This window comes from Macrobrachium nipponense, chromosome 27 (genome assembly GCF_015104395.2).
Source record: "Macrobrachium nipponense isolate FS-2020 chromosome 27, ASM1510439v2, whole genome shotgun sequence".
NCBI lineage: Eukaryota > Metazoa > Arthropoda > Malacostraca > Decapoda > Palaemonidae > Macrobrachium > Macrobrachium nipponense.
This window is the reverse complement of record NC_087216.1, coordinates 26768578-26794088: the sequence shown is the minus strand read 5'-3', so window position 1 is coordinate 26794088 and position 25511 is coordinate 26768578. Positions and strand designations below refer to the sequence as shown.

At 45.6% G+C, this 25511-nt stretch overlaps 2 protein-coding genes across 2 annotated transcripts; both read left to right on the top strand.

Moving 5' to 3' along the window:
- Window positions 1-1825: 1825 nt before the first annotated feature.
- On the top strand, window positions 1826-14559 carry LOC135200636 (DNA polymerase theta-like). The gene is made up of 4 exons (XM_064229245.1): window positions 1826-2008; window positions 13159-13308; window positions 13947-14045; window positions 14434-14559. Exons 1-4 carry the CDS (start codon window positions 1826-1828, stop codon window positions 14557-14559), a joined length of 558 nt encoding a protein of 185 aa, XP_064085315.1.
- Window positions 14560-14586: 27 nt separating this feature from the next.
- On the top strand, window positions 14587-24313 carry LOC135200968 (DNA polymerase theta-like). Its single transcript, XM_064229745.1, has 4 exons — window positions 14587-14680; window positions 14876-15107; window positions 15649-15851; window positions 23866-24313. Exons 1-4 carry the CDS (start codon window positions 14609-14611, stop codon window positions 24001-24003), a joined length of 645 nt encoding a protein of 214 aa, XP_064085815.1. The 5' UTR covers window positions 14587-14608; the 3' UTR covers window positions 24004-24313.
- The last annotated feature ends 1198 nt before the right edge of the window (window positions 24314-25511 follow it).

The following is a 25511-nucleotide window of genomic DNA, read 5'->3' as shown; positions in this document are numbered from 1 at the left end:
ATTGACACCCACCATGGAGTGTCGGTGTCCTATCCACTACCAAGAACTTCGCTGCATGGGGATAGGAGGATGCGAGAGACTTCGTTGCTAACGGACAGACCAGTATGGGTACTGGACATCACCGAAGTAGAGAAGAGGGATAGGTCATGCGACTATTTCCTTCTTTTCCTCTGAGGAACTGCATGACTTCTCCTGCGAAGTCAAGCATCCAGGGGATGGGGATCCGTGACGCTCGAGTTTCGTACCGAACTTCGTAGCGAAGACTCAGAACCCTTCGGTCCCTGACGATTGGTTCGAGTCGTTCACAATCCCCTCCCTAATGGACTTCACCGCCTTCGATGCTGGAGATGCTGCCTTGTCCGCAAGAACTTCTCCTTGGCGCAGGTACTGAAGGCAGGGGTCTGGTCCAACCAGACCACATTGCCCTTCCTTCTACCTTCGGGATATTGCCCACAGGTCCTTGGATCTTTTTCCTTGGGACCCGTGGTGGCTGCTCAACACGTTGTGTAGCGAACCCAGACCCTCGCAGGCTGAACAGCATCGAGTCCTGGTGACCGTAAGAATGGATGGTGAATGAGAGTGTGACTGGCTCCTCTTCCCTCCCATCTTTTTCTTCCCCTCTACCTGGTTAGAGGGACACGGTCGTCACCCTGCTGGATAAGGACAAGATGCAGGTGAGCTACTTAACAGAGCCCCATCCTATCCCTTTCACTAGGGATAGGAGCGTATATCCACCACTTCCTCCAACAAGGGGAGGAAGGGGATGCCAGCTTGAGACAACCCATACTTTATGTTGCCTCTTGCAAACAGGAACAAGTTCTTGCTTGCTGGTACGAAGAGATACGCTTGCCTCTCTCTTAGTACTCGGCCCAGAGGTCTGACCATTGATCCTGCGGTGCACACCCCGATCAATCGGACAGAGGCTTGGATCCCTCCCTCGCTCTTACGACCAGGGAGGCATTCCAGGGATGGACGAACACCAGTCTGTTCATCAAAAAGACTCAGATTCCTCCCACCAAGAAGTTGAGTCTTCCTATGTTAAAGGACCGATGGTTTGTATTACGTATCGGAACAAATGACAATTTGTCGAAAATTGCATTTTTTCCTAACTATACAAACCTGAGGTCCTTTTCATATAATCCCTCCTCATGCCACCCCCCTCACTCTGCATATTTTGCATGGGCAAAAGCAAAAGTGATTTGTTTACTCCCAGCGCGCGACTGTCGGACAAGCAGTTAACTACCGTTCTCCCCCTTGTTCGAAGCTTACGACCGTTCCAGCTGCCGCTAGCTACTTCCTATTGTTAAAGGACCTCAGGTTTGTATAGTTAGGAAAAATGCAATTTTCGACAAATTGTCATATTGAGGGGTGGCATGAGGTGGGACTATGTGTAAAAGGACCTCAGGTTTGTATAGTTAGGAAAAATGCAACTTTGGACAAATTGTCATTTGTTCCGACAAGGCATACAAACCTTCGGTCCTTTTACAATAGGAAGACTCACTTCTTGGTGGGAGGAATCTGAGTGTTTTGTGAACAGACTGGTGTTCGCCCACCCTTGGAATGCCTCCCTGGTCGTAAGAGCGAGGGAGGGATCCAAGCCTCTGTCCGATTGATCGGGGTGTGCACCGCAGGATCAATGGTCAGACCTCTGGACCAAGTACTAAGAGAGAGGCAAGCGTGTCTCTTCGTACCAGCAATGTAAGAACTTGTTCCTGTACAGGAGCAAATATAAAGTTATGGGTTTGTCTCTTGTTGGCATCCACTTCCCCCCCTTGTAGGAGGAAGTGGTGGATATTCTGCTCCTATCCCTAATGAAAGGGATAGGATGGGGCTCTGTCATATAGCTCACCTGCATCTCGTCCTCATCCAGCAGAGTGATGACCTTGACCCTCTGCCCAAGGTAGAGGAGAAGGAAAAGATGGGAAGAGAAGCCAGTCACTCACTCATTCTCACATCTATTCGCACAGTCACACCAGGACTCATTGGTGTTCAGCCTGCGAGGGTCTGGGTAAGCTACACAACTTGTTGAGCAGCCACCACGGGTCCCAAGGAAAAGGTATCCAAGGACCTGTGGGCAATATCCCGAAGGTAGAAGGACGTGAAGGTAGTCTGGTTGGCCCAGACCCCTGCCTTCAGGACCTGCGCCACGGAGAAGTTCTTACGGAACGCCATAGACGGGCCAATACTTCTGACTTCGTGGGCTCTCGGACGGGGCGTACGGATGTCGTCACTACCATCAGCCTCATACGCCCTCCTGATCACCTCACGCAGCCAGAAAGAAAGAGTGTTCTTGGATACTTCTTTCTTGGTTACCCCGGTGCTAACGAAGAGGCGTCGACACTCAGGCCTGAGGTGTCGAGTTCTCTTCAGATAGCGCCGTAGCGCCCTCACAGGACAAAGCAGCATCTCATCCGCATCATTATCGGTGAAGTCCATTAGGGAAGGGATCGTGAAAGACTCGAACCTGTCGTCAGGGACCGACGGTTTCTGAGTCTTCGCAACGAAGTTCGGGACGAAATCGAGCGTCACAGATCCCCATCCCCTGGAGTGTCGTACATCGAAGGAAAGACCATGAAGTTCCCCTACTCTCTTCGCTGATGCCAGGGCCAGCAAGAAGAGGGTCATGAGGGTCAGATCCCTGTCTGACGACTCTCGGAGTGTCTCGAAGGTGTCTTCGAGTCAAACTCATAAGGACGAGAGTCACGTCCCACGCAGGGGGCCTTAGTTCCCTGGGTGGGCAAGACCTTTCGAAGCTCCTCATAAGCAAGGAGATCTCGAACGAGTTCGAGATATCCAATCCCCTCAGTTTTAGGACTAGTGCCAAGGCGGCTCTATATCCTTTGACTGTGGGGACTGAGAGGAGCTTCTCTCGGCGAAGAAATACGAGGAAATCCGCTACCTGCTGAAGAGTGGCTCTGAGAGGAGATATACCCCGTCTACGACACCAACCAGATAAGACGGCCCACTTCCCCTGGTACACAGCTGCAGAGGACTGACGGACGTTTCCAGCCATCTCTGTTGCTGCGCTACGAGAAAAGCCTCTCGTTCGCAAGAGATGGTGGATAACAGCCAGCCGTGAAGTCGTAGGGATTGGACTGTTTGGTGGTACCGCTCTACGTGTGGCTGGACGAGAAGGTTGTGCCAAGGGGGAATCTCTCTCGGTTCTCCTGCGAGAAGAGCCAGTAGGTCCGGATACCAAATGGCCTGGGGCCATTTGGGAGCCACCAGGATCATCCTGAGATTCGGGGTGACCAGTACTCGACTGATCACCTTGCGAATCAGGCTGAACGGGGAAAAGGCGTACGCGAAGAGGTTGTCCCATGGATGTTGAAGAGCGTCCTCTGCAGCTGCCCATGGGTCCGGCACGGCTGAAAAGAAAACCTGAAGTTTTCTGTTGTGCCGGGTGGCGAACAGATCCACGACTGGTCGCCCCCACAGGTCGAAGAGCCTCTCCGCCACATCCTGGTGTAGAGATTATTCGGTCCCTATCACCTGATCCCGACGGCTGAGCTTGTCCGCTACTACATTCCTCTTCCCTGGAATGTAGCGTGCTGACAGCTCTATTGAGTGAGCTTCGGCCCACTCGTGCACCTGCCGAGTCAACTGGTACAACGGGAGAGACACTAGGCCCCCCTGTTTGTTGACGTAAACCACCACTGTGGTGTTGTCGAACATCAACACCACTGAGTGTCCCATCAAGCGGTCCTGGAACTCTTGGAGCGCGAGAAACGCTGCCTCGAGTTCCAGTACATTGATGTGAAGGTGCTTGTCGTGATCGTCCCACACTCCTGAAGTCAGCAACTCCTCCAGGTGTGCGCCCCACCCCTGGGTCGATGCGTCTGAGAACAGCTGCATCTCCGGGGGGCGAGTGCGGAGAGGCACTCCCTTTAAGAGGTTCCTGTCGTCCAGCCACCAGGCTAGGTCCTGCCTCACCTCCGGTGTCAGGGACACTGGAAAGTTTGGGGGATCCATTGCCTGTGACTAACTCTCCTTTAGTCTCCACTGAAGAGACCGCAGGTGAAGACGCCCGTGAAGGACTAACTTCTCGAGTGACGACAGGTGTCCGATCACGACTTGCCATCGCTGAGCTGCCTGTTCCTGCCGAGACAGGAACTGGTTGGCTGCCTCCCTAAATCTGCTGATCTGCGAGTTTGCGGGGAAGACTACCCAGGTACTTCATCCTCTGCTTGGGTTCGAGATCGGACTTCTCGAAGTTCACCACGATCCCTAGATCGCGACAGAACTCGAGTAGCCGATCCCTGTCCTGCAGCAACTGCGAGCGGGAGCTCGCCAGGACTAACCAATCGTCGAGATACCTCATCAGACGTATCCCGTGCGAATGGGCCTAAGCAGACACCAGAGTGAACACTTGCGTGAACACCTGTGGGGCGGTTAAGAGACCAAAGCAAAGTGCCCTGAATTGGTACACCGTCCCGTCGAGGATGAAGCGGAGGTACTTTCTGGAGGACTGATGGATGGATATTTTTTTGGAAATACACATCCTACAGGTCCACTGAAAGCATGAAATCGTTCTCCCTGATGGAGTCGAGCACGGAGCGTGCCGTCTCCATCGTGAACCGGGTCTGGCAAACGAACCGGTTCAGGGGAGAGAGATCTATCACCGGGTGCCAGCAGGCCACCCCCCGTAGACTTTTTCCACCAGGAAAAGACGACTGTAAAAGCCCGGTGACTGATCCGTGACGATCTCTACAGCTCGTTTGCTCAGCATGGTCTGGATCTCCTGTCTCTGTGCTACGTCCTTCGAAGAGCCTGGATCGTACGATTGCTGTTGAACCGGGTTGGAGGTGAGGGGTGGCCGAGATTCGAAGGGTAATAGATATCCCTCCCGAAGGACATCTACTATCCAGGTCTCGGCGCCGTAGCGCTGCCAAGTTGCCCAATGGCTGGCCAGGCACCCCCCCACTTCCGGCAGCAGGTGAGGGGGAACGCCATCCCTAGCGTTTCCCCCCTTTCTTCGACTTCTTCCCTGACCCTCCTCGCGAGAAGGAAGGCTGGAGGAGGGCTGGTTACGGCTCCCCTTGGCAGAAGATGAAGAAGACAGAGTCTTTCCACGGGGCTTCGACGAGGCTACCGTCTTAGCTGCCGAGGAAGCGCTAGCCGAGCTCTTTGGCTTGGCCGTAGTTCGAGGTTGCCCAGAAGCCTTCGAAACTGCCTGGTGTACCAGACAGTCACTGTCATCAGTGCGCCATCTGTCCACCGCAGCATCCACCATCTCTCCTGGGAAGAGAGATGAGGAACTTCGTAAAGGTCCATTATGAAGCCCTAATGCCGCCTCACGCCCAGCCGCCCTGGATACTCGCGTAAGGACAGCGTCCCTACGTCGGAGTACCAGGTTAGCCCACAGGTTTACCGTCTGGTGGGCTAGGAAGGAGATGGCTCTTCCTCCAGACTGGCAAAGCCTCCTGAAGGCCGAGTCTTCTTCGGGGGAGATTCCCCCGGAGTTGGCTGCGACCTTAGACACTGTGAGGGACCACAGCTCTAGCCAGGAGACGGCCTGGAAAGCTGCCATGGCAGTGGATTCCAGGCCTAGTGCCTCTTGCTGCAAGAACCATAGGTTCTCTGACAGGAGCTGCTGCAGAGACACCCCCGGTGTTAGCCTGGCTAACTCCGGGTTCACCTGTTTGGGTGGCATCGGGTCTTCAGACGGCACGTAGAATCGCCGCCGTCGCAGTAGAGGAGGCGGAAGTAGCTTGCTCGACCTGCCTGACCTGAGAGAGCTCTGCCCGGAGACAAGAGACTCAACCTGGTTCAGAAGCGAGTCGGCGAGCTCTGATCGCGGCAATCCCACCGTCGGTCTGGGTTCCCTCTTCGGGCCCCAGAACGACTCGAGCCGGGACATGTGCTCGGAAGGTGGGAGTGGCGACCCTTCCCCGGAGTTCGTTGTGCTGACGAATCAGCGCAATAACCTCGGCAAAGTTCCTCTGGATCTCTGGAGTCACTGCATCCTGAGGAGTAGGACCGTCCAGTCCCTCGAACAGGAGCACCTCCCGAGACCCTCCCCCCTCGAGGGGGGGAACAGCGACAGACCCCTCTCGGTCTCCTCCAGCCACTTGCGCCTACGTCCTGGTCGGTCCGAGAACTGTGCCTGGCACGTAGGGCGTTGTGGTGGGATCATGAGGAGCGCACCCCTCACGATCACTCCTCAATACCTCGCTCCTCCCGGTGTAACCCGAGGAGGTTGAAGGTATGGGAGAGGCAGACCTGACGCTCCCCCCTCGCTCGCTGGCAGAACCAGCAGACTTGGAGGGCTGCAGGCAATCACCAACCCGCGGTGGCGATCGAGCTGCAGGCCTGGTCGAACCGTCTCGCTGTGGAGAATGGCTGGACTGAGCACAGCAGCCCCGATCTCGAGTGTCAGAAGAGCTGGTGCTGGTTGCCGTACCCGATCGCTCTCTGTGAGAGCGACGGTCAGACGACCTGCAGGCTCCTCTGTCACGGTGAGACCGGTGCTTGTCACGTCACGTCGCTGGTGCCAGCCGTAGCTGGCACCAGCAATTGGAGGTACCTCTTCCCAGCCTCAGCCCGTGGCCGGTCGTGGACCGTCACGTCAGCCCGGGTAGCCAGCTGGTCGCCGCAAGAGCGAGAGCTGGTCTGGTGAGAGTCGCGTGAGCGGCTGTCACCAGACTTCCGCTCCGTGCCATGAACCTGACGCTGAGCGAGCTCAGACGTCTGGTTCCTGGCTGCACGGTCGCTGGCAGGCGACCGTACACTCGGTACCTCTCGTGGCCGAGACAGAACCTGATGCAGTGGCAGAGCCTCCGACACCAGGTGAGGAAGTGCCGGTGTTAGCTGACACCCCTCTGGTCCCCGTAGTCTTCTTCCTTGCGGAAGAAGAGACGGGCCCTGCTCCCGAAGGAGCAGGAGGACCAGCGGAAGAACCCCCCGGCGAGACGGACCCTTAGAAGCTCTCGAAGGAGACTTCTTAGGGGGGGAGGAGGCAACCTTCTTCTTCTTAGGCTGTGAAGCCTTAGAAGTCTAAGGGGGAGAGGCGGCAGACGACGACGACGACACCTTCCTCCTCTTCCTCTTCTTCGTCAGCTTCCTCAGGACCGATGTCAAGTCAGCCATCCAGGGTGGAGCCGGGGCTGCTGTTGCCGAAGCAACAGGGCCCGGACGCACCTGTCCAGACAGACCGACATCGGGAGCAGCAGCGCCACAAACAGGAACGACATCAGCAGGTGCAGGCATCACAGGAACAGTCACGACAGGAACGGCAGGTACAGAAACGGCAGCAGTGGTCGGCAACATCTCATCACTCGTCAGCGGCTGGGCAGGTACAGCAGGTGGTGCACTCAAGCCAGGAGGACGGACCAGTGTCACCGACATCCTTGGCATCGGCGGCAGGTCCAGGGGCGAGCTCTTCGGACACACGAAGTTTGGTTTCGGCAGCACGGCAAACCCGGGTGGCGGTGGCATCACACTCCCCCGTGGCACGGCGATCGGCCCCTGCACCGATGAAGTTGGTGTTACAGACACCACATGCGGGGAATACACCAGATGAGGGGGAGCAGCATAGCCTGGGGTTGACAACGTAGTGATAGTGGTGGTCACCGTGGCATGTGTGACCACAACAGAGCCAGCCAGATGGTAGAGCAGCCCCTGGACACTCGGCACGCCCTGCAAGCCCAACGATGCCCACACCTGTCCAAGGTCGTCCCTCGTAGCAGTAGCACCTGGGGAAGCAAAGGTCGGGTGGTTAGAATGGGTCTCTACCCGTCTGCGTGGTGTAGACGAACGGATAGAGGACCCAGAGTACAACTCCACGTCAGGGTACCGAGCACCCTCCTCCACACTCGAAAGATCGTGGCGAGCCGCTGGTACCCAGGGTTGACGCGACAGTCCCAGACCATTCGCGGGCTGAGGCAAGGAAGCGGTCCCCTCGGTTGCCTGAACCAGCTTCGGCTGGTCCAAGCGACATGACGCGCCATGAGGACAGGCCTCGCTCCCACCACAACAGCAGACTCTGCCTGTCCCCTGACCGCCACTCCCACCGGGACCGTCGCCGCTGTTCTCAGTCCAGCTGCTCGACTAGGCCTGCAGCTCAATTTCCACCACGGGTTGACGATCGCCTGCAGCCCCCTCAGCACACTGGTTCTGCCGGTGGGTGCGGGGGGAGCATTAGGGCTTCCTCTCCTATCCCTTCAACTTCCTCGGGCTACACCGGGAAGAGCGAGGCGATCAGGAGTGATCGCGAGTGGCGCGATCCCGCCACGACGCCCTACGAACCTGGCACGGTCCTCAGATCAACCAGATTGTACTCGCAAGTGGCAGGAGGAGACCATGAGGGGTCTGTTGTGGTTCCTCTTGTGGAAGGAGGAGGGTCTTGGGAGGCATTCTCGTTGGACGGGCTTGACGGCCCGTCTCCGCAGGATGCAGTCACTCCCGAGATCCGGAGGTCGTTCTCAGAGGTTATTGCGCTGATTCATCAGCACAACGACCTTGGGGAAGGATCGCCGCTCCCACCTTCCTAGCCCACATCAGGTATGGAGTCGTTCTGGGGTCCCAAAAAGGAACCTAGGACGACGATGGGTCTGCTGCGATCAGCCTTGGCTGACAGTGTGCTGGGCCAGGTGGACGCTCTTGTTTCTGGACAGGAGGGTTCGTTCCGGTCCGGTAGGTCATCCAAGCTCCTTCCCCCACCTCTACCACGACAGAGGCACTTCTACGTGCCTTCGGAAGATCCTCTGCCGTTCAAACAGGTTAACCCGGAGCTAGCTAGGTTAACTCCGGGGTGTCTCTGCAGCAGCTCCTGTCGGAGAACCTCTGGTTCTCGCAGCAAGAGGCACTTGCCTTGGAATCTACTGCTATGGCAGCATTCCAAGCAGTCTCCTGGCTCGACCTGTGGTCCCTCACAGAGTCGAAAACTGCGGCCTCCTTGGGAAACATCACTCCTGAAGGGGACCCGGCTTTTGTGAGACTGTGCCAGTCTGGAGGTAGGGCCATCTCCTACCTGGCCCACCTGGTTCTTTGGCGTAGGGATGCTGTTCTCATCCGAGTGACCAGGGCGGCTGGGTGAGAGGCGGCCTTGGGTCTTTGCAACGGACCGGTGCGGAGTTCCTCCTCTCTCTTCCCCAGAGAGATGGTGGACGCTGCGGTGGAACAACGGCGCACTGACGAGAGTGACTGTTTAGTCCACCAGGCAGTCTCAAAGGTGGCTGGGCAACCTCGAACGACTGCGGCTAAGCCCAAGAGTTTAGCTAGTGCTTCCTCTGCGGCTAAGACGATTGCTTCATTGAAGCCCAGAGGGAAGACTCTGCCTTCGACTTCTTCGGTAAGGAGCGACCGTAACCAGCCCTCCTCCCAGTCCTTCTCTCAAGGAGGATCTGGGAAGAAGCCGAAGAGAGGCGGGAAACACTAGGGACAGCGTTCCCCCTCACCTGCTGCATGAAGTGGGGGGGTGCCTGGTGAGCCATTGGGCAACATGGCATTGCTACCGAGCGGAGACCTGGATAGTGAACGTCCTTCGGGAGGGATATTTACTACCCTTCGAGTCTCGGCCACCCTTCACCTCCAACCCGGTCCATCTTCAGACGTACGTTCCTGGTTCAACCAAGGACGTGGTGCTTCAGCAGGAAGTAGAAGCCATGCTGAGCAAACGTGCTGTGGAGATCGTATGGGATCAGTCGCCGGGCTTTTACAGTCGACTTTTCCTGGTGGAGAAGTCCTCGGGGGGCTGGCGCCTGGTGATAGATCTCTCTCCCTTGAACCGATTCATTCGCCAGACTCGGTTCATGATGAAAACAGCACGATCAGTGCTCGATTCCATCAGGGAGAACGACTTCATGCTTTTTGTGGATCTGAAGGACACATATTTCCAGATACCCATCCATCAATCCTCCAGGAAGTACCTCCGTTTCATTGTCGACGGGACGGTTTACCAATTCAGGGCACTTTGTTTCGGTCTCTCAACCACCCCACAGGTGTTCACGCAAGTGTTCATGCTGGTGTCTACTTGGGCCCACTCAGTAGGTATACGTATTCTGAGGTATCTCGACAATTGGCTAGTCCTGGCGAGCTCCCGCTCGCAGTTGCTACAGGACAGGGATCGACTCCTTGAATTCTGCCGCGATCTGGGGATCATAGTGAATTACGAGAAGTCGGATCTCGAGCCCAAGCAGCGGATGAAGTACCTGGGCATGCTGATCGACACGGTAGCAGGGCAAGTCTTCCCCGCAGATTCGCGGATCAGCAGGTTCAGAGAGGCAGCAAGACAGTTCCTGTCTCGACAGGAGCAACCAGCTCAGCAGTGGCAGGTCTTGATCGGTAACCTGTCGTCTCTCAAGAAGTTAGTTCCTCACGGACATCTTCACCTGCGGTCTCTCCAGTGGAGACTAAAGGAGTGTTGGTCACAGGCGAGAGACCCGCCTTTCTTCCCCATGTCCCTCACGGAGGAGGTGAGGCAGGACCTAGCCTGGTGGCTGGACGACGGGAACCTTGTAAGAGGAGTGCTGTTTTCAGACGCATCAACCGGGGGATGGGGCGCACACCTGGAGTTGTTGCTGGCTGCGGGTGTGTGGGATCATCACGACAAGCACCTTCACATCAACGTCCTGGAGCTCTAAGGCAGCATTCTTCGCTCTCCAAGAGTTCCAAGATCGTCTGGTGGGACACTCAGTGGTGTTGATGAGCGACAACACCACGGTAGTGGCGTACGTCAACAAACAGGGGGGCCTAGTGTCCCTCCAGTTGCATCAGTTGACGTTGCGGGTGCACGAGTGGGCTGTGGCTCACTCAGTAGAGCTGTCAGCCCGCTGCATTCCAGGGAAGAGGAATGTAGTAGCAGACAAGCTCAGCCGTCGGGATCAGGTGATAGGAACCGAGTGGTCCCTTCACCCCAGATGTGGCAGGAAGGCTCTTCAACCTGTGGGGGCGTCCAGTCGTAGACCTGTTTGCCACCCGGCACAACAGAAAACTTAAGGTTTTCTACTCAGTTGTGCCGGACCCATGGGCAGCTGCAGAGGACGCTCTTCAACACCTGTGGGACAACCTCTTCGTTTACGCCTTTCCCCCGTTCTGTCTGATTCGCAAGGTGATCAGCAGGGCGCTGATCACCCCGAACCTTCGGATGATCCTGGTGGCACCCAAATGGCCTCAAGCTGTTTCCGGACCTGCTGGCTCTGCTCGCCGAGGCACCAAAGGAGATTCCCCCCTGGCACAACCTCCTGTGCCAGCCACACGTAGAGCGGTACCACCGGTCAGTCGAGTCCCTGTGTCCGCACGGCTGGCTGTTATCCACCATCTCTTGCGAGCGAGAGGCTTTTCTTGCAGCGCAGCAACAGAGATGGCTGGATGCCTCAGACAGTCCTCTGCAGCTGTATACCAGGGTAAGTGGTCCTTCTTCTGTGGTTGGTGTTGTGGACGGGGTCTCTCTCCTCTCAGAGCTACTGTTCAACAGGCAGTGGATTTCCTCGTTTTCCTTCGCCGAGAGAAGCTCCTCTCCGTCTCTGCAGTTAAAGGATACAGAGCCGCCCTAGCCCTAGTCCTTAAACTGTGAGGTGTGGACATCTCTTCTTCCTTCGAGATCTCCCTCCTGATGAAGAACTTCGAGAGGTCTTGCCCACCCAGGGAACTCAGGCCCCCGGGGTGGGATGTGACTCTCGTCCTTAGGAGTTTGACTCGCAGACTGTTCGAGCCACTCTGAGTCGTCAGACAGGGATCTGACCCTCATGACCCTCTTCTTGCTGGCCCTGGCATCGGCGAAGAGAGTAGGGGAACTTCATGGTCTCTCCTTCAACGTCAACCATTCCAGGGGATGGGGATCTGTGGCGCTCGATTTTGTCCCGAACTTCGTAGTGAAGACTCAGAATCCTTCGGTCCCTGACGACCGGTTCGAGTCTGTCACGATCCCCTCCCTGAAGGACTTTACTGATGATGATGCGGATGAGATGCTGCTTTGTCCTGTGAGGGCGCTACAGCGCTATCTGAAGAGAACTCGACACCAAAGGCCTGAGTGTCGACGCCTCTTCATTAGCGTTGGGGTTACCAAGAAAGAAGTTTCCAAAAACACACTTTCTTTCTGGCTACGTGAGGTGATCAGGAGGGTGTACGACGCGGATGGCAGTGATGACACCCGTACCCTTCGTCCGAGAGCCCACGAAATCAGAGGTATTGGTCCAACCCTTGCGTTCCGCAAGAACTTCTCCCTGGCGCAGGTTCTAAAGGCAGGGGTTTGGGCTAACCAGACCACCTTTACTTCCTTCTACCTTCGGGATATTACCCACAGGTCCTTGGACACTTTTTCCTTGGGACCCGTTGTGGCTGCTCAACAAGTTGTGTAGTCTACCCAGCACCCGAGCGGACAGAACAGCATCACATCCTTGTGTGACTGCATGAATGGACGAGTGAAAGAGAGTGTGACTGGCTTCTCTTCCTTCGTTCTTCCTCCTCTACCTGTGGGCAGAGGGCCGCGGTCGTCACTACGCTGAACAGGAGGCCAATGCAGGTAAGCTACACAACCGAGCTCCATCCTATCCCTTTCATTAGGGATAGGAGTTTTTTATCCACCACTCCCCAACAAGGGGGGGAGTGGAAGCCAACAAGAGACAAACCCATGACTTCATCTTGGCTCCTGAAGAAGGAACTAGTTCTTGCATTTGTTGCTATTTATAAGAGGTCTGACACTGATCCTGCAGTGCACACCCCGATCAGCTGGGCAGAGGCTAGGATCCCTCCCTTTGCTCTTATGACCAGGTAGGGAACCAAGGTAGGATGAACACCAGTCTGTTCATAAGACTCGGATTCCACCCACCAATAAGTGAGTCTTCCTATTATTAAAGGACCGAGGGTTGGTATACGTACCAGAACAAATAACAATTTGTCAAAAACTGTATTTTTCCTAACTATACAAACCTGAGGTCCTTTACATATAGTCCCTCCTCATGCCACCCGTCACTCTGCGTTTTCCTGGGCATAAAGCAAAGTGACTCCTCTCCTCGCAACTGCAGGACAAGCAGTTAACTACCGAACCCCCTTGTTCGAAGCTTACGACCAGTTCAGCTGCTGCTAAGTACCTTCCTATTGTTAAAGGACCTCAGGTTTGTATAGTTAGGAAAAATACAATTTTCGACAAATTGTTATTTTGCAGTGTCTTGTATGTAACAGAATTTCATACTCATTGTTGTCAAAATATTTTTGCAGGTGGTGTTTCCCTTGCAGCATGAGCGTGTATTTAGTAAGTATCTGGGAATGGATCGTATTCATCCTAGAATACATATGCATACTGCAACAGGAAGAGTAACAATGCATGACCCAAACCTTCAGACCGTACCAAGAGATTTCAACATTCAGGTTAGGCATTTTTTGTAAACTGTTTGTAGGAATTGAGTCCTTTCTTGGAAGGCTAGTAAAAAGGTAAATTGTAGGGTTTGGTACTGATTATTTGATTTTCTCAAATTATGAAATGTGTTGACAAGCACAATTTACTTTTTTTTTCTGTGCTCTTTAGAGAGAAATTCTTGATTATTTTTGTTATTTGTATTAAGAGGCAAAACACTTCATTTGATTATAAAAGGAAAGGAAAGAGTTAAAACATTGAAAATCAAGCCTAGGAAATTTAAAGAATTTAAAACATTGTAAATTATAATCTGGAATGTGATTGAATCTGAGTGAGGAGCTTTGACCGTTTGTGATTAAAAAAGTGTTATGGTTCCTTTATGGCAGAAGCAGCATATTGAATACCTGCCTTTGACTTGAGATCCATATGCATAGAAACTGTGTATATTTTAGTTAAGCCAATCATCAGATAGCTTTCTTTCTTTAATTACATTTCCCATTAGGATGATAGGTTTGGCACTGCTTATAAATGGCACTAATCACACTGCAACACTGAGTATAACTTGTGATAACATCAGAATTTTTTTACTAGCTTCTGCACTTAGACCTATATTATTCATGAAAGTCTTACAGATATGTTATGCTCTTAACAGAAAGAAATTAAAGGGACTTCAGATGGCAATTGTGGTTTGAGGAAGCAACAACAGGCTTTGTCAAATTCAAGGATAATGACGCAGTTAGCGCCTCTCTTGGTAAGTATGCCAAGTTCTGACTTTTATCAAATATGGTAAATTTTACTTGGCTGTAAAATGGGATACTGCTTACAGCTTACTTTATTTGGCACACTGTAGACAGTACTAAACACACTTTGCAGCATCTGTTTGTCACCTGACAATATTTTTCTCTGACGTCTCTGTTTCTTTGGTATCTTTTAATTTAGCTCTCCAACTTCTCTAACTTTACATGTCTCCAATTTCCACTTCTCAATATTGGTTTGGAGGTATTTATTCAGGTGCATAAGTTCAATGTTTCTGCTGAATGTAGTGGTATAAGTGTCATGAATTATTTTTCAGAGTGTATTATTTTTATTATTTGTGCATAGAATTAGTGGCTCAAAAACTTTCTTTTGAAACCTTTCAGACACAAGAATTCGAAGACTATACCATAAGCCTTCGCCACGCTCTGGTGGCCCACCCTGAAAACATCCTTTTAGCAGCTGATTTATTCTCAGCTGGAACTCAGACTGTTAGCCCATTTGGCAGCTGATACAAAACTTTTGCATCTGCTGCTTAATGGTGGAGAAGATGTTTTCAAGATGATTGCTGCACAAATTCACTTCACCGACGTCTCTGAAGTAACTTCAAAACAACGACAGCAAGCTAAGCAGGTAATTGCTCATTTTGTTGTCTTGTTTAATGGTAAAAATTTTCTTATACATTTAGTATGGAAAGGGTATGTTTCAAGAGTAAGAGTTAATCCATTTGGCTCTGTTGATCCACAGGATATTATATTGACATTGGGGGATCAATTTAGTTGATGCTGATGTGATCTTAAGGTACAGTATTAGTATTTTATATTTCAGATTTGTTATGGCATGATATACGGAATGGGTGCACGGGCACTTGGCGATCAGCTAAACGTAGACGAAAACGAAGCTTTAACATTTATGGACAAATTCAAAAGTCGTTTCCCTGGGGTGCAGGATTTCATGCAAAAGACGGTAGAGAGTTGCCGAGAGAAAGGTTACGTCAAGACTCTGATGGGTCGTCGAAGATATCTTCCAAATATATGTAGTACCAATTCTTTTGCCAGAAGTAAGTGACTCCTGAAAATACAACATTTTTTCTGAACTATTTAATCCTGTGATTTCAGGGTCTTCAGTTTATTTCAATTGGTTTTCGGAGAGCTGAAGTGTGATTGTTACATACATATACTAATTTTGAAGGACAATCTCTTCAGTAAAGCCTATGAAGTCTGGACATCATACCTATGAAGCCAAACTTCAATAACGCGTTTAAATTTGGGACTGCATTTTATGTAAAAATTATAACTTTTAAGACAAAATCATATTAGAAACAAGATAAAAACACTTAGATAATAGGTAAGAAAGTCAAGAAAGTACTTGTCAGAAACAGTAAATATCGAAAGATAATTGATTAGAAATTGAATCATAAATATGGGAACTATTTATAATTTTAAAGGGAAATAACCACATGAAAGTAGTTGTGTGATACACGTATTGACCAGCCTTTAGTGAAACTTTGCAAAGCTCAAGATTTTTCAAAGGGAGAAGACTTCTCATCTGGATCTTTCTGTAACCAGAATCGAATGGTTAACAAGTATTTCTCATTTCAGGTCAGAGTGAACGCCAAGCTGTTAACACTGCCATTCAGGGCTCAGCCGCCGATCTAGTCAAAATTGCGATGGTAGAAATTGCGAATGCTTTACGTACAACGTTCCCCTCTACTCCCTCATTCCTGACATACCCTAGAACACCAAGAGACAAATTTACCGGGGCCTACCTGGTGCTCCAGCTTCATGATGAATTAATATATGAGGTTTGTGCAAAGTGTTTTACCTTCTCACTATAATTGTTCGCACTATTTCATAAAATCCTGACAATATTTATGGGAAAGTTACATATTATATATTTTGTCTTGTAAAATTTATTTTTATAGCATTAAACGTATTTTCTCACACAAACCCATCAGTCATATAGTGCCTTCATTTGCTTGCTGAATATCTCCAGACATTTATACATGAATGTGTACAGTATAAAATCAGAAGAGTTAAAAGCAATGTGTATGCATTGTTGCCATTGACCCATCACTGGGAAGTAACTCCTTGATTTATGTGCTTGGAATTTTACACTGAAAATGAGGGATTGGAAGGTGGACATTGTATAGATTGACGTTTGTATGAATGTTTTATTTTTTGTTATCATTATTATTATTAATAGGTGTTAGTTTTTCCAGACCTCTGAGTCTCAAGTAGACTCTTCTCGGGCTGGTTCTCAGGGATCAATCCTGAGAGAGAGAGAGGAGAGAAAAAAAAAAAAAAAAAAAAAAAAAAAAAAAAAAAAAAAAAAATTTAGACTTTATTTAAGAAACCCGTCTTATTTAAAAAATTTATGATTTTATTAATTGAAAAATCCCTGCTTTCCGCAAGAATATTTTTCATTTCTGAACTCCGCAGATAAATAGATCTTTGCTGGGTCCAATTTGGGCACTCAACAAGCAATGCTGCACTGTCATGAGTATTTGACATCTGTTACATTTCACTGGGTCAGCATGTGGTGTTGACATCAAGTGACCATGTGAGAATTGTGTGTTCTATACGTAGCCTTGCTAGGATCACTCTTTTGCTCTTTCCTCCTGTGAGGATGTCCTCCATGCATAGACTTCAGTTTTTATATTTTTAAGTTTGTTTGTTGTTGGCACCGAGGCCCATTCTTCTTTCCAATCCTGGTAAATTAATGTTTTAACTGATTTTACCCAGTCTGACACTGGGGGCATATGAAATTGTTGGAGGGATAGTGCAGGCTAATTTGGCAGCAGAGTCTGCATATTCATTTCCTTTTATTCCCACGTGTGCTGGGATCCACATATTTCCATTGATATTCCTGATTGGAGGAGTTGATGAATTTTTATTTGAATTTCCTGTACTATTTGGTTTCCTGATTTATACTGTCCTATTGCATCTATAGCGCTACGTGAGTCACTGAAAATTACAGAGACACTTGCTTTTGCCTCAGATATCATATCTAGAGCCATCTGTATGGCTGTGACTTCAGCAGTAAATACTGATGATATTGAAGGTAGGCTTTTTTTACTTAACATATTTTTCGAATATGCAGATGCTCCTACTCCAACATTATTTTTGGAGCCGTCTGATATATCATAAATTTGTCGTCCTTTTTCTTCTAATGTGTTCCAAAGCATGTTGCGGTACATTTCCGTACTTGTCATTTGTTTTTTTGAGTAGGTAAGACAGGGAGGTACATATCTTTACTCTATTTAAAATCCATGGTGGTGGCAATTCCATTGGTGGGTGAAAAATTGGATTCATATTATGTATGTTCATTATGTATCTAGCTCTTTTTGGGAAAGAGCTTGTACTATTAACTGCTGTTACTTGATTACAGTTTTGGAAGCTATTAAGTTGCAGGAGACGATCCCACTTGCATTGAAAGACCTCTTTGTATTGTTATTAAATTACGGTGATGTTTTAAGGGCAAAATACCTGCCTCCACCAAAAGTGAGTTTGTTGGGGACGATCGGAAAGCTCCTGTGCACAATCGCACGCCCTTCATGGTGCACTGCATCGAGAGATTTTAATGCAGATTCTGAGGCGGATGAATATATTGGACAGCAGTAATCTATTATGGATAAGACTGTTGCCTTATATATCATTAATAAAATGTCTCGCTTTGATCCCCAATTAGTGTGTGATAACTTTTTTAATATGGCAAGGGCTTTGATGCCCTTGGCTTTAATGTATTTGATGTGCTCTTTCCAATTTAAATGTGATCAAATATTACTCCTAGATACTTGATTTTTGTACAAAATTGTATTTCAGTGCTATAAGATGCAGTTTGATTGTTTGGTTCTTCATCCACCTTTTGTCTTGTAGAAGACGATGCTTTTGTTTTATCAGTTGAAAATTTAAATCCCCAAACTGAATTTGCCCAACTACATATATTTGAAATGGCAGTACTAAGAACTCTCTGAGCGTGTCTCAGATTACTACTCGTATAGTAAATGACAAAGTCATCAACATATAAACTGTTTTTTACACCACTTGGTAAAATTTATAGTAATGTCATTGATTGCTAAAGCAAACAATGTACAGCTCAAGACACTACCTTGAGGGATTCCTTCTTCCAGTTTATAGGTTACTGAGTAGGAATTTTCTACTCTTACTTGAAAAGTTCTGTTTGTTAAGAAGTTCTTACTAAATATTGGTAAGTGGCCTCTTAGTCCCTTGGAGTGGAGTTTTTTGCATGATGTTATGTTTCCATGTTGTATCGTATGCTTTTTCTATATCAAAAAATATAGCTACTGTTAATTTCTTTTGTTCAAAGCCTTTTTTTGATATGATCTTCTAAATGTGTTAAGGGATCTAGGGTTGATCTGCCAGCTATGAACCAGATTGTGTTGGTGTTAAAATGGATTCTTTGGTTATTACATACGTTAATCGTGCATTAACCATTTTTTTCTAAGATTTTGCATAGGCAACTTGTTAGAGATATCGTCTATAATTGGATGGATTACTTGCATCCTTTCCTGGTTTGTTTATTGGAATAATAATTATGGCATGTTTCCATTTATCAGGAAAGACACGTTTTAGCCGATACTATTGTAAAATTTTAATAAATATGATTTAGCTATAGGAGCTAATTTTTCTATCATTTCAAATGATATTTTATCATATCCTGGTGCAGAGGGATGACAAGAGTTGATGGCATTATCTAGTTCATCCATGTTAAAATATAGTTATATTCCAGGTCTTCAAGAGTTTCAAAATTGAGTATTATATTTTCTTTTTGTTTCTGATACTTTGAAAATGTGTATCTAGGCTGGAGTAGCAAGCATGATGTTTTCAAAATGTTTCCCAATTAGTTTGATATTTCATAAGTATCATGGTATATTTTTCCATTTAAATGTATTGCACTTCTTGGAGGTCTTATTATGTTTTCCATTGATTTTCCTTATCTTTTGCCAGACATCCCTTGTGATGTGTTTGAAGAAGATGTTTGAGACATATTCCTTCCATGATGCGATTTTTTCTGCTATTACCGTTTTCTAAATTTGGCTGTATATTTGTATAGTGGTTTAATGTGGTTAATTGTTATGTTTGTTATAACTATTTTGTTTAATATGTTTATACTATAGGGCATTTTGTTGAGTGATTTAAGGGCGAGGTTTTGAGTCTGTTTAGATTGCGACTCAATATATGTTTTATTTACTTAAAGTTGTTAATGTGGATTCCACCATGGGACAGGGGATTTTGTGGAATGTGTTTTGGTTTTTGGAATACTTTTATCTGCAGCATTTATTATGAAGTTTGAGAAGGATTCACATGTAGTATTGTGATCTTCATTATGTGGGAATGGTGGTATGTTTCGTGTGTATAGGAAATATTTATCCCAGTTAGCTTTTTGGATATTTATATCTTGTAGGTGGCAATATTTGACATTACTTAAGTAGTTCAGAATGATTGGGAAATGGTCACTTGTGTATGAATCGTCTAGGACGTTCCATTCAAATTTCTCCGCTACATCATTTGAACATAATGAAATGTCAATTGAAGAAAAGGTTAGGTGTGTATTTGAAAAATATGTTGGAACTTCACTTTCATTGAGACAATGCAGGTTGTGTTTCATTATAGTATTCTCTATGTTGATTCCGGATGTGTCAGTGGGGTTATTAATATCCCATAATGGATTAGTGCATTAAAATCTCCTACTATAAGTAGTGGTTCCTGTATACTTTTGCTAATAAGTTTCAGAAAAATCACCTGAAATTTGCATTGAAATTTGGTTGGTTATATAAATTACAAATAGTTAATTTTACTTTATCAGGCATATACAGTTTAATTGATGTTATTTGATATGCATAGATGGTATGTCAACAGGTTCATATGTAATGCTATTATGAACGTATATGGCTGTGCCTAATTTTCCACCGTCAGTTGGTGAATAACAGGCAATTTTATAGTGTTGGATATTTGTAGGGTTACTTCCTATATGTTGTAGACATATGCACATTGGGTTGTGGTCTCGTATGATTCTTTGTAATTCACCCAGAACGTAGTCGGGTTAAGAGACCATTTATATTCCATTGAATGATTTTATATTCCATTATTGGGAGGAATTGGTGTTAAATTCTGTAAATTGATTGCTGATTTTACTTTATCTCGTAGTTTATAGCATTTGAATTTATTTGTGGTTTTTTTAATCGTTGTATTTGTATGTGGTTATTAGATTCTGCAGTTGTTTGTTTTTCATAGTTGAATATTAATAAGTCTATTTTTGATTTTATAATTTCCTTTTTGTAATTTTAAGGATTCAGAACATAATTCGTTCTCATGTTGGTGTGTTAAAGGCACCTCCTTAATTTGGTAAAATTGTCAATACAATTTCGTACTGTGTCCTCTGTCCCTTGGTAGTTAGTTGGTTATATGTACTTACAAAGCATTCATTACAACCACAAGATGAAGCATGTTTGGTAAGTTAATTATTGGTTCTAGAAGTTTTTGGTCTAGCTTTAGAAATGTCTGGTTTTGTAATTCTATTGTTTCCTTTTCTGTAGTGATAAGGACTGTTGGTTTGAGGGGTTATTTGTTTTGTTGTTGTTAATGGGATATTTCGGTCTTGTGGATGGTTGGGGGGTGATAGTTATATTTTGGTTTGGTTTAATGGTATGATTTTCATTAGTATTATCTTTGATGGAAAATTGTAAAGGAGTGATCTTTACTGGTCCAGATGTTGGCTGTTTGATTGAGATTGAGGTAATTGTGTATTTCCACTTGTGATGAGGTTAGTTTAATATCTTTTTTAAAATGTTCTCCTGGTGTAGTTGGAGTCTCTCTGGATTGATTGTAATTTTCATATTTACTTTTTTTCCCTTAGGTGGGGTTCTTTCTAGAATTCTTTTCTTTTTGCCAGTTCGATTATCATCATTATTTAATTCTTCTTCTATTGGAAGTTCTTTTCCATGGATAACGAATCATCTATGTTGGTGGTGGTATTGGTTGTTGTAATATCACTTTTATTTTGGGTTTCAGTATTATTGGTATGAAATCCAGTTTCCATGTTTATACTATCTTGTTTGTCATTGTGCTGTTTGATGTCTTGATTTTTAGTCACATTTGAAAAAGGTGGGGGTTTTGGATGGATTGTTAACGCCTCTTACTTTTAGCTCAGTCTGGCTTCCATGACTGACATTCCTGTCCCTATTTATTAACAACTGAAGTTCTGTGTTTATATTGGGTAAAATGAACACTCCTTAGATTTTGCGTGATGGGCTAGTCCACAATTAATACATTTTGATTGTTTACAGTTCAATTAGTGGTATGAGTCATCTGATGCACAGACTGCACATATAGCTTTATTACGGCATCTTTTGTATGTGGTGGTCCATACCTTGAGCACTGTGTACATTGTAATGGTTTAGGAACAAGGACGAACTTCTCTATTTTGTCAAGAATTTTTATTTTAAATGGTAAGTCTTGGCCTGTAAATTTTATTTTGGCAATGTTGATATTTTTACTTTTATCTTCCTACTTGAAATAGAGTATATTTCTAAATCGTGGATATTGTTATATCTCAATTTTAGGGAGTCTAGCAATAGTTGTTTGAAGGAAGCTCCTGCTCGCTATTGGGTAGGATGACTGTACCCTGTACATAATTCAATGTTTTCGTGGCTTTGTAATTATTACCTTTATTAATTATTATTTCTGTTTACTTAAAAAGGCAGTGGACTGCTTTTTATGGTTACTTGGATAAGCCATTCATGTCCTTGATGTGTCTGCATTCCATGTCTTGTGTTGGATATATGTTAAGTAATTTGTTTTCTAGCATCGCTGCTGAGATTTGGTTGTCAGCTTTGAGGACTAGAAATCTTGACCAATTATCTGGTCCAAAGAGGTCATCAAAATGTACCAATGTGGGATTAAGTCGGTAATTTTTGTTTCTTTTGGTCCTTGTTTTATGTATGTTGCTTGTCTATTATGATTTTTATATTTTTCTGTATTGCTGGGAGGATTATTTGTCTCTAATTCAGATTATTGTTCATCATATATGGTTCCATTGTTACGATATTGGAGTTTACCAATTTATGTTTGTTTGTTTCATTTTTATTTATGCACTCTATTTGGTTTTCTGGTTCTGCTGCTTTACTTGGAACAGGGTGTTCCTTTGTATCTTTTATAGTACTTTCACTACTTGTGGCTAGTACCTAGGAAAATTCGGGAGTGACGTGCTAATGGTCATCAACTGTGCCGTAGTTTTTCCATCATGGGGCCCAGGGGTACTCAAATCATTTATTTCACAGTTCATAAATTTGAGTTTTTACAAAAAAAAAAAAAAAAAAAAAAAAAAAAAAAATCTTGAAAAGATATCATTGGCCCTTCGCGAAGTTAATCTTCTGCCAAAGGCACAAGTGAGAAAGGACTCCCAAATGTCCTCCCGCACCCTACCCTACCCAAAAGGGGATGGCATAACATGATTAGTATGGCCCAAGTGGTAAGCAGAACCCGCCCTTTGCTATGGACTAAGAGTATTATGTTAATACAATTATCCCCATCCTAATCACATTATGGGCAAACTGGATAGAATGCCGAGAGTTCTATTCCTAGAACCAGGCCCCCCTGGAATCCGTGCTGGTCCAGCTCCACAGAATAGTTCCGCCTGAAAAACAGGTTCCGAACATTGTCGGGTAAGATGATGGATCTACCACAGTTCTCACTATTTAGCTTCGGAATTTAACTCCACGTTTAAGCCCCAATGATATGTTTTCTCATTTATTTGCTTTTTAAAAAATTTTGGCTAACCAAAAATGAAAAGTCCACATTAAGTTTTACTCGAAAATATATAGAATGTCAATAATGGGGGGAACCTCTTGGGTTCGAAACCTGGGAAGAGATTCCTGAGGTTCGAGATCCCCCTCACCACGTCAAGGTGGTCCCAAAATGAGGGGGTTTTGTTATCAAAGACCTCCCATCATATATAGCTCAAATTGTAGATTGGGAAGGAGGTCAAGACGTTAAAAGGCCAAGACTTCTTTTTGGACTCAGGGACTGTACAGTTCAGTAGCAAAGGCTCAGAAGGTATTCCTCATGGGGTATTGTAAATAGTGGAACAAATGTTGAACAAAGCAAGGAGCTTTTACTAGATAGTACGTATATTACGTAGTGATCTAAAAGAACTGCATTAAATATGGGTGAAATCTCGGTATTCCTCATAAAATCGAGAAAATCCTGAATGTAAGAACATTCACTCTAACCTTACTAGCATAGTTTTCAGATGCCTCCACACAAACCTGAAGGACAGATCAGATTTTTTTTTTTTTTTAAATTATGCCCATCTTTTCACACTGCAAAGTGTGCGGTTAGGAACATGGTGGGGTACAGAAAACCAGAAGTAAAGTATTACTGCATTACATAACTTTCTGGGAGACGTGTAATTAAAAAGGTCTTACTATCATAGTGAGAGCGAGCTTCAACTTGAGGTGGGTTAATACCCCAGTACTGTATTCGATGTATATTGTTTTTTGCTTATACATATTAGATTAGCACGTTCTTTTTAATAGAATAACATACTTTTACTTTTGTAAAAAAACAAGGTTCGTTTGTAATAGTGTTTGATACAATACCACTTAAATTTAAATATGCTAGTAGGTGTACAAGGATATTTTTAGCAAGATATAAGTGCAGCTAACTCCCAGGTTAGCTACCAACCAGAGACTAACTCATCAGAATTTCTAAGTTTGCAAATGGCTGGGGTTGATTGAACAAAAATAAAGGTTTCTATGAGACAGCTTTCAAAATAAGACTACTTTTATTTTTCAGGTGGCTAATGAAGATATCATTCAAGTAGCACAGCTAGTTCAAAAGTATATGGAAGGGGTGCACCAGCTTGCAGTTTGCTTGCCTGTCAAAATAAAGGTTGGTCCATCTTGGGCTTCCATGCAGACTCTCAATCTCTAAGTTAGACTTAAAAGATATATAGTGATACATTTGTACAGTATTTTATATATATATATATATTATTCTGGTAGAAAATGTTGGCTTATAGAATATTTATTAACAGATGTAAATAATATCAGGCTCTTCATTGTTATTAGATTGGCATTATAATTTAAGTGTGTAAGTGACGATAATGACTCAATTTTATTTAACTTATTCTTTTACCATTATACATGCTAGAAATTTGTAGGATTTATCAGTCCTCTTGTACATTTAATCGTGTACTTTTTTAAACAAATATTTATAAGAAAAATTTTAATACAAATATGGTTACGCCTTTTAAAATTGTATGGATTAATGACAACAGTGATGTTTTCTTAAAACATGATTCCATAAGTCTTATCAAGTGCCCATAAATTAAAGCACTTTGAAAAATGTACATTTTGTTATAAAAATATTTAAAAATCTTGACATTCAGCCTTTGAAGAAACCTTTTAGGGAAACAATGTAAAATTCATTCTTTATGTATTGACTGGTTCTGTTGCAGTGCAAAAATACAACCCCTCTATTTTACTTAATGGATTTAAAAAAAAGAAAATCATTCTCGTATTCTGTAAAGGACAGTTATGTCCCTTTACTAGAGCGACAGTATATTCCAAAAGGGACACCAACTTATGATTGAATATTGAGAGAGCACTTACAAATCTATGGGTAGAAACAGTCCATTAGGTTACCTCTCCGAATCTTTCCCAGAGTTTTCATAGTATTGGAACATTGTTCACTGTGCTCCCATAAAACCCAATTACTAATACTCCTCTCTCTTGGAGCTTATGTGTGTTCCATGCCTCTCACTTGCTCACTCGTAATTATGGCTAGGGGTCAAGAGTTTAAAGCCCCTTCCACAGAGTCAAGCAAAGCTTGATGAACTATGTTCAATGTGACATCAGAAGCAGGGAAAGTCACTTTTTCCCACCGTATCTGCGCTTCTGACATCACATTGAGCAAAGTTCGTCGAGCAATGCTCAACCTTGAGGATGGGGCCTAACACTTAAGTGTCGAGATATTTTCAATACAGAAAAAAAATGTTCCAATGACAATTCAGGCTTTAAGATTTTTAACTTTCTGTACTCGTATTCATGTAGTCATGATAGGAAGAGGGAGTTACGTGATTGATTGATTGCGAGTTATCTGGCGTCACAACTACCAGGGTCACCGACGCCAAGGGAGTTACATGAATTTTCAAAGTATTTTTTATTCAATCTGTATTCGATCCTCTTGTATGTTTACATATTTACCCAATGTTTTTATTGTAGCTCCTCATAAATCATCAATCTTGCCAAGCTCTGAGAGTTCTAAGAACATATCTGAAGTCTTGTACATTACATCTATTACTTTAAACTTCAAAAGGTAAGAAGTTTGCCCTTACCCTTAAGACTGCCATTCTGTTCCAAGAGCAGTTAAAAAATTTCAGTCCCTTACTGTCAAAATGTATCCTTGACTTATGAAAAATGGTTGGGGTAAAAAGTGAA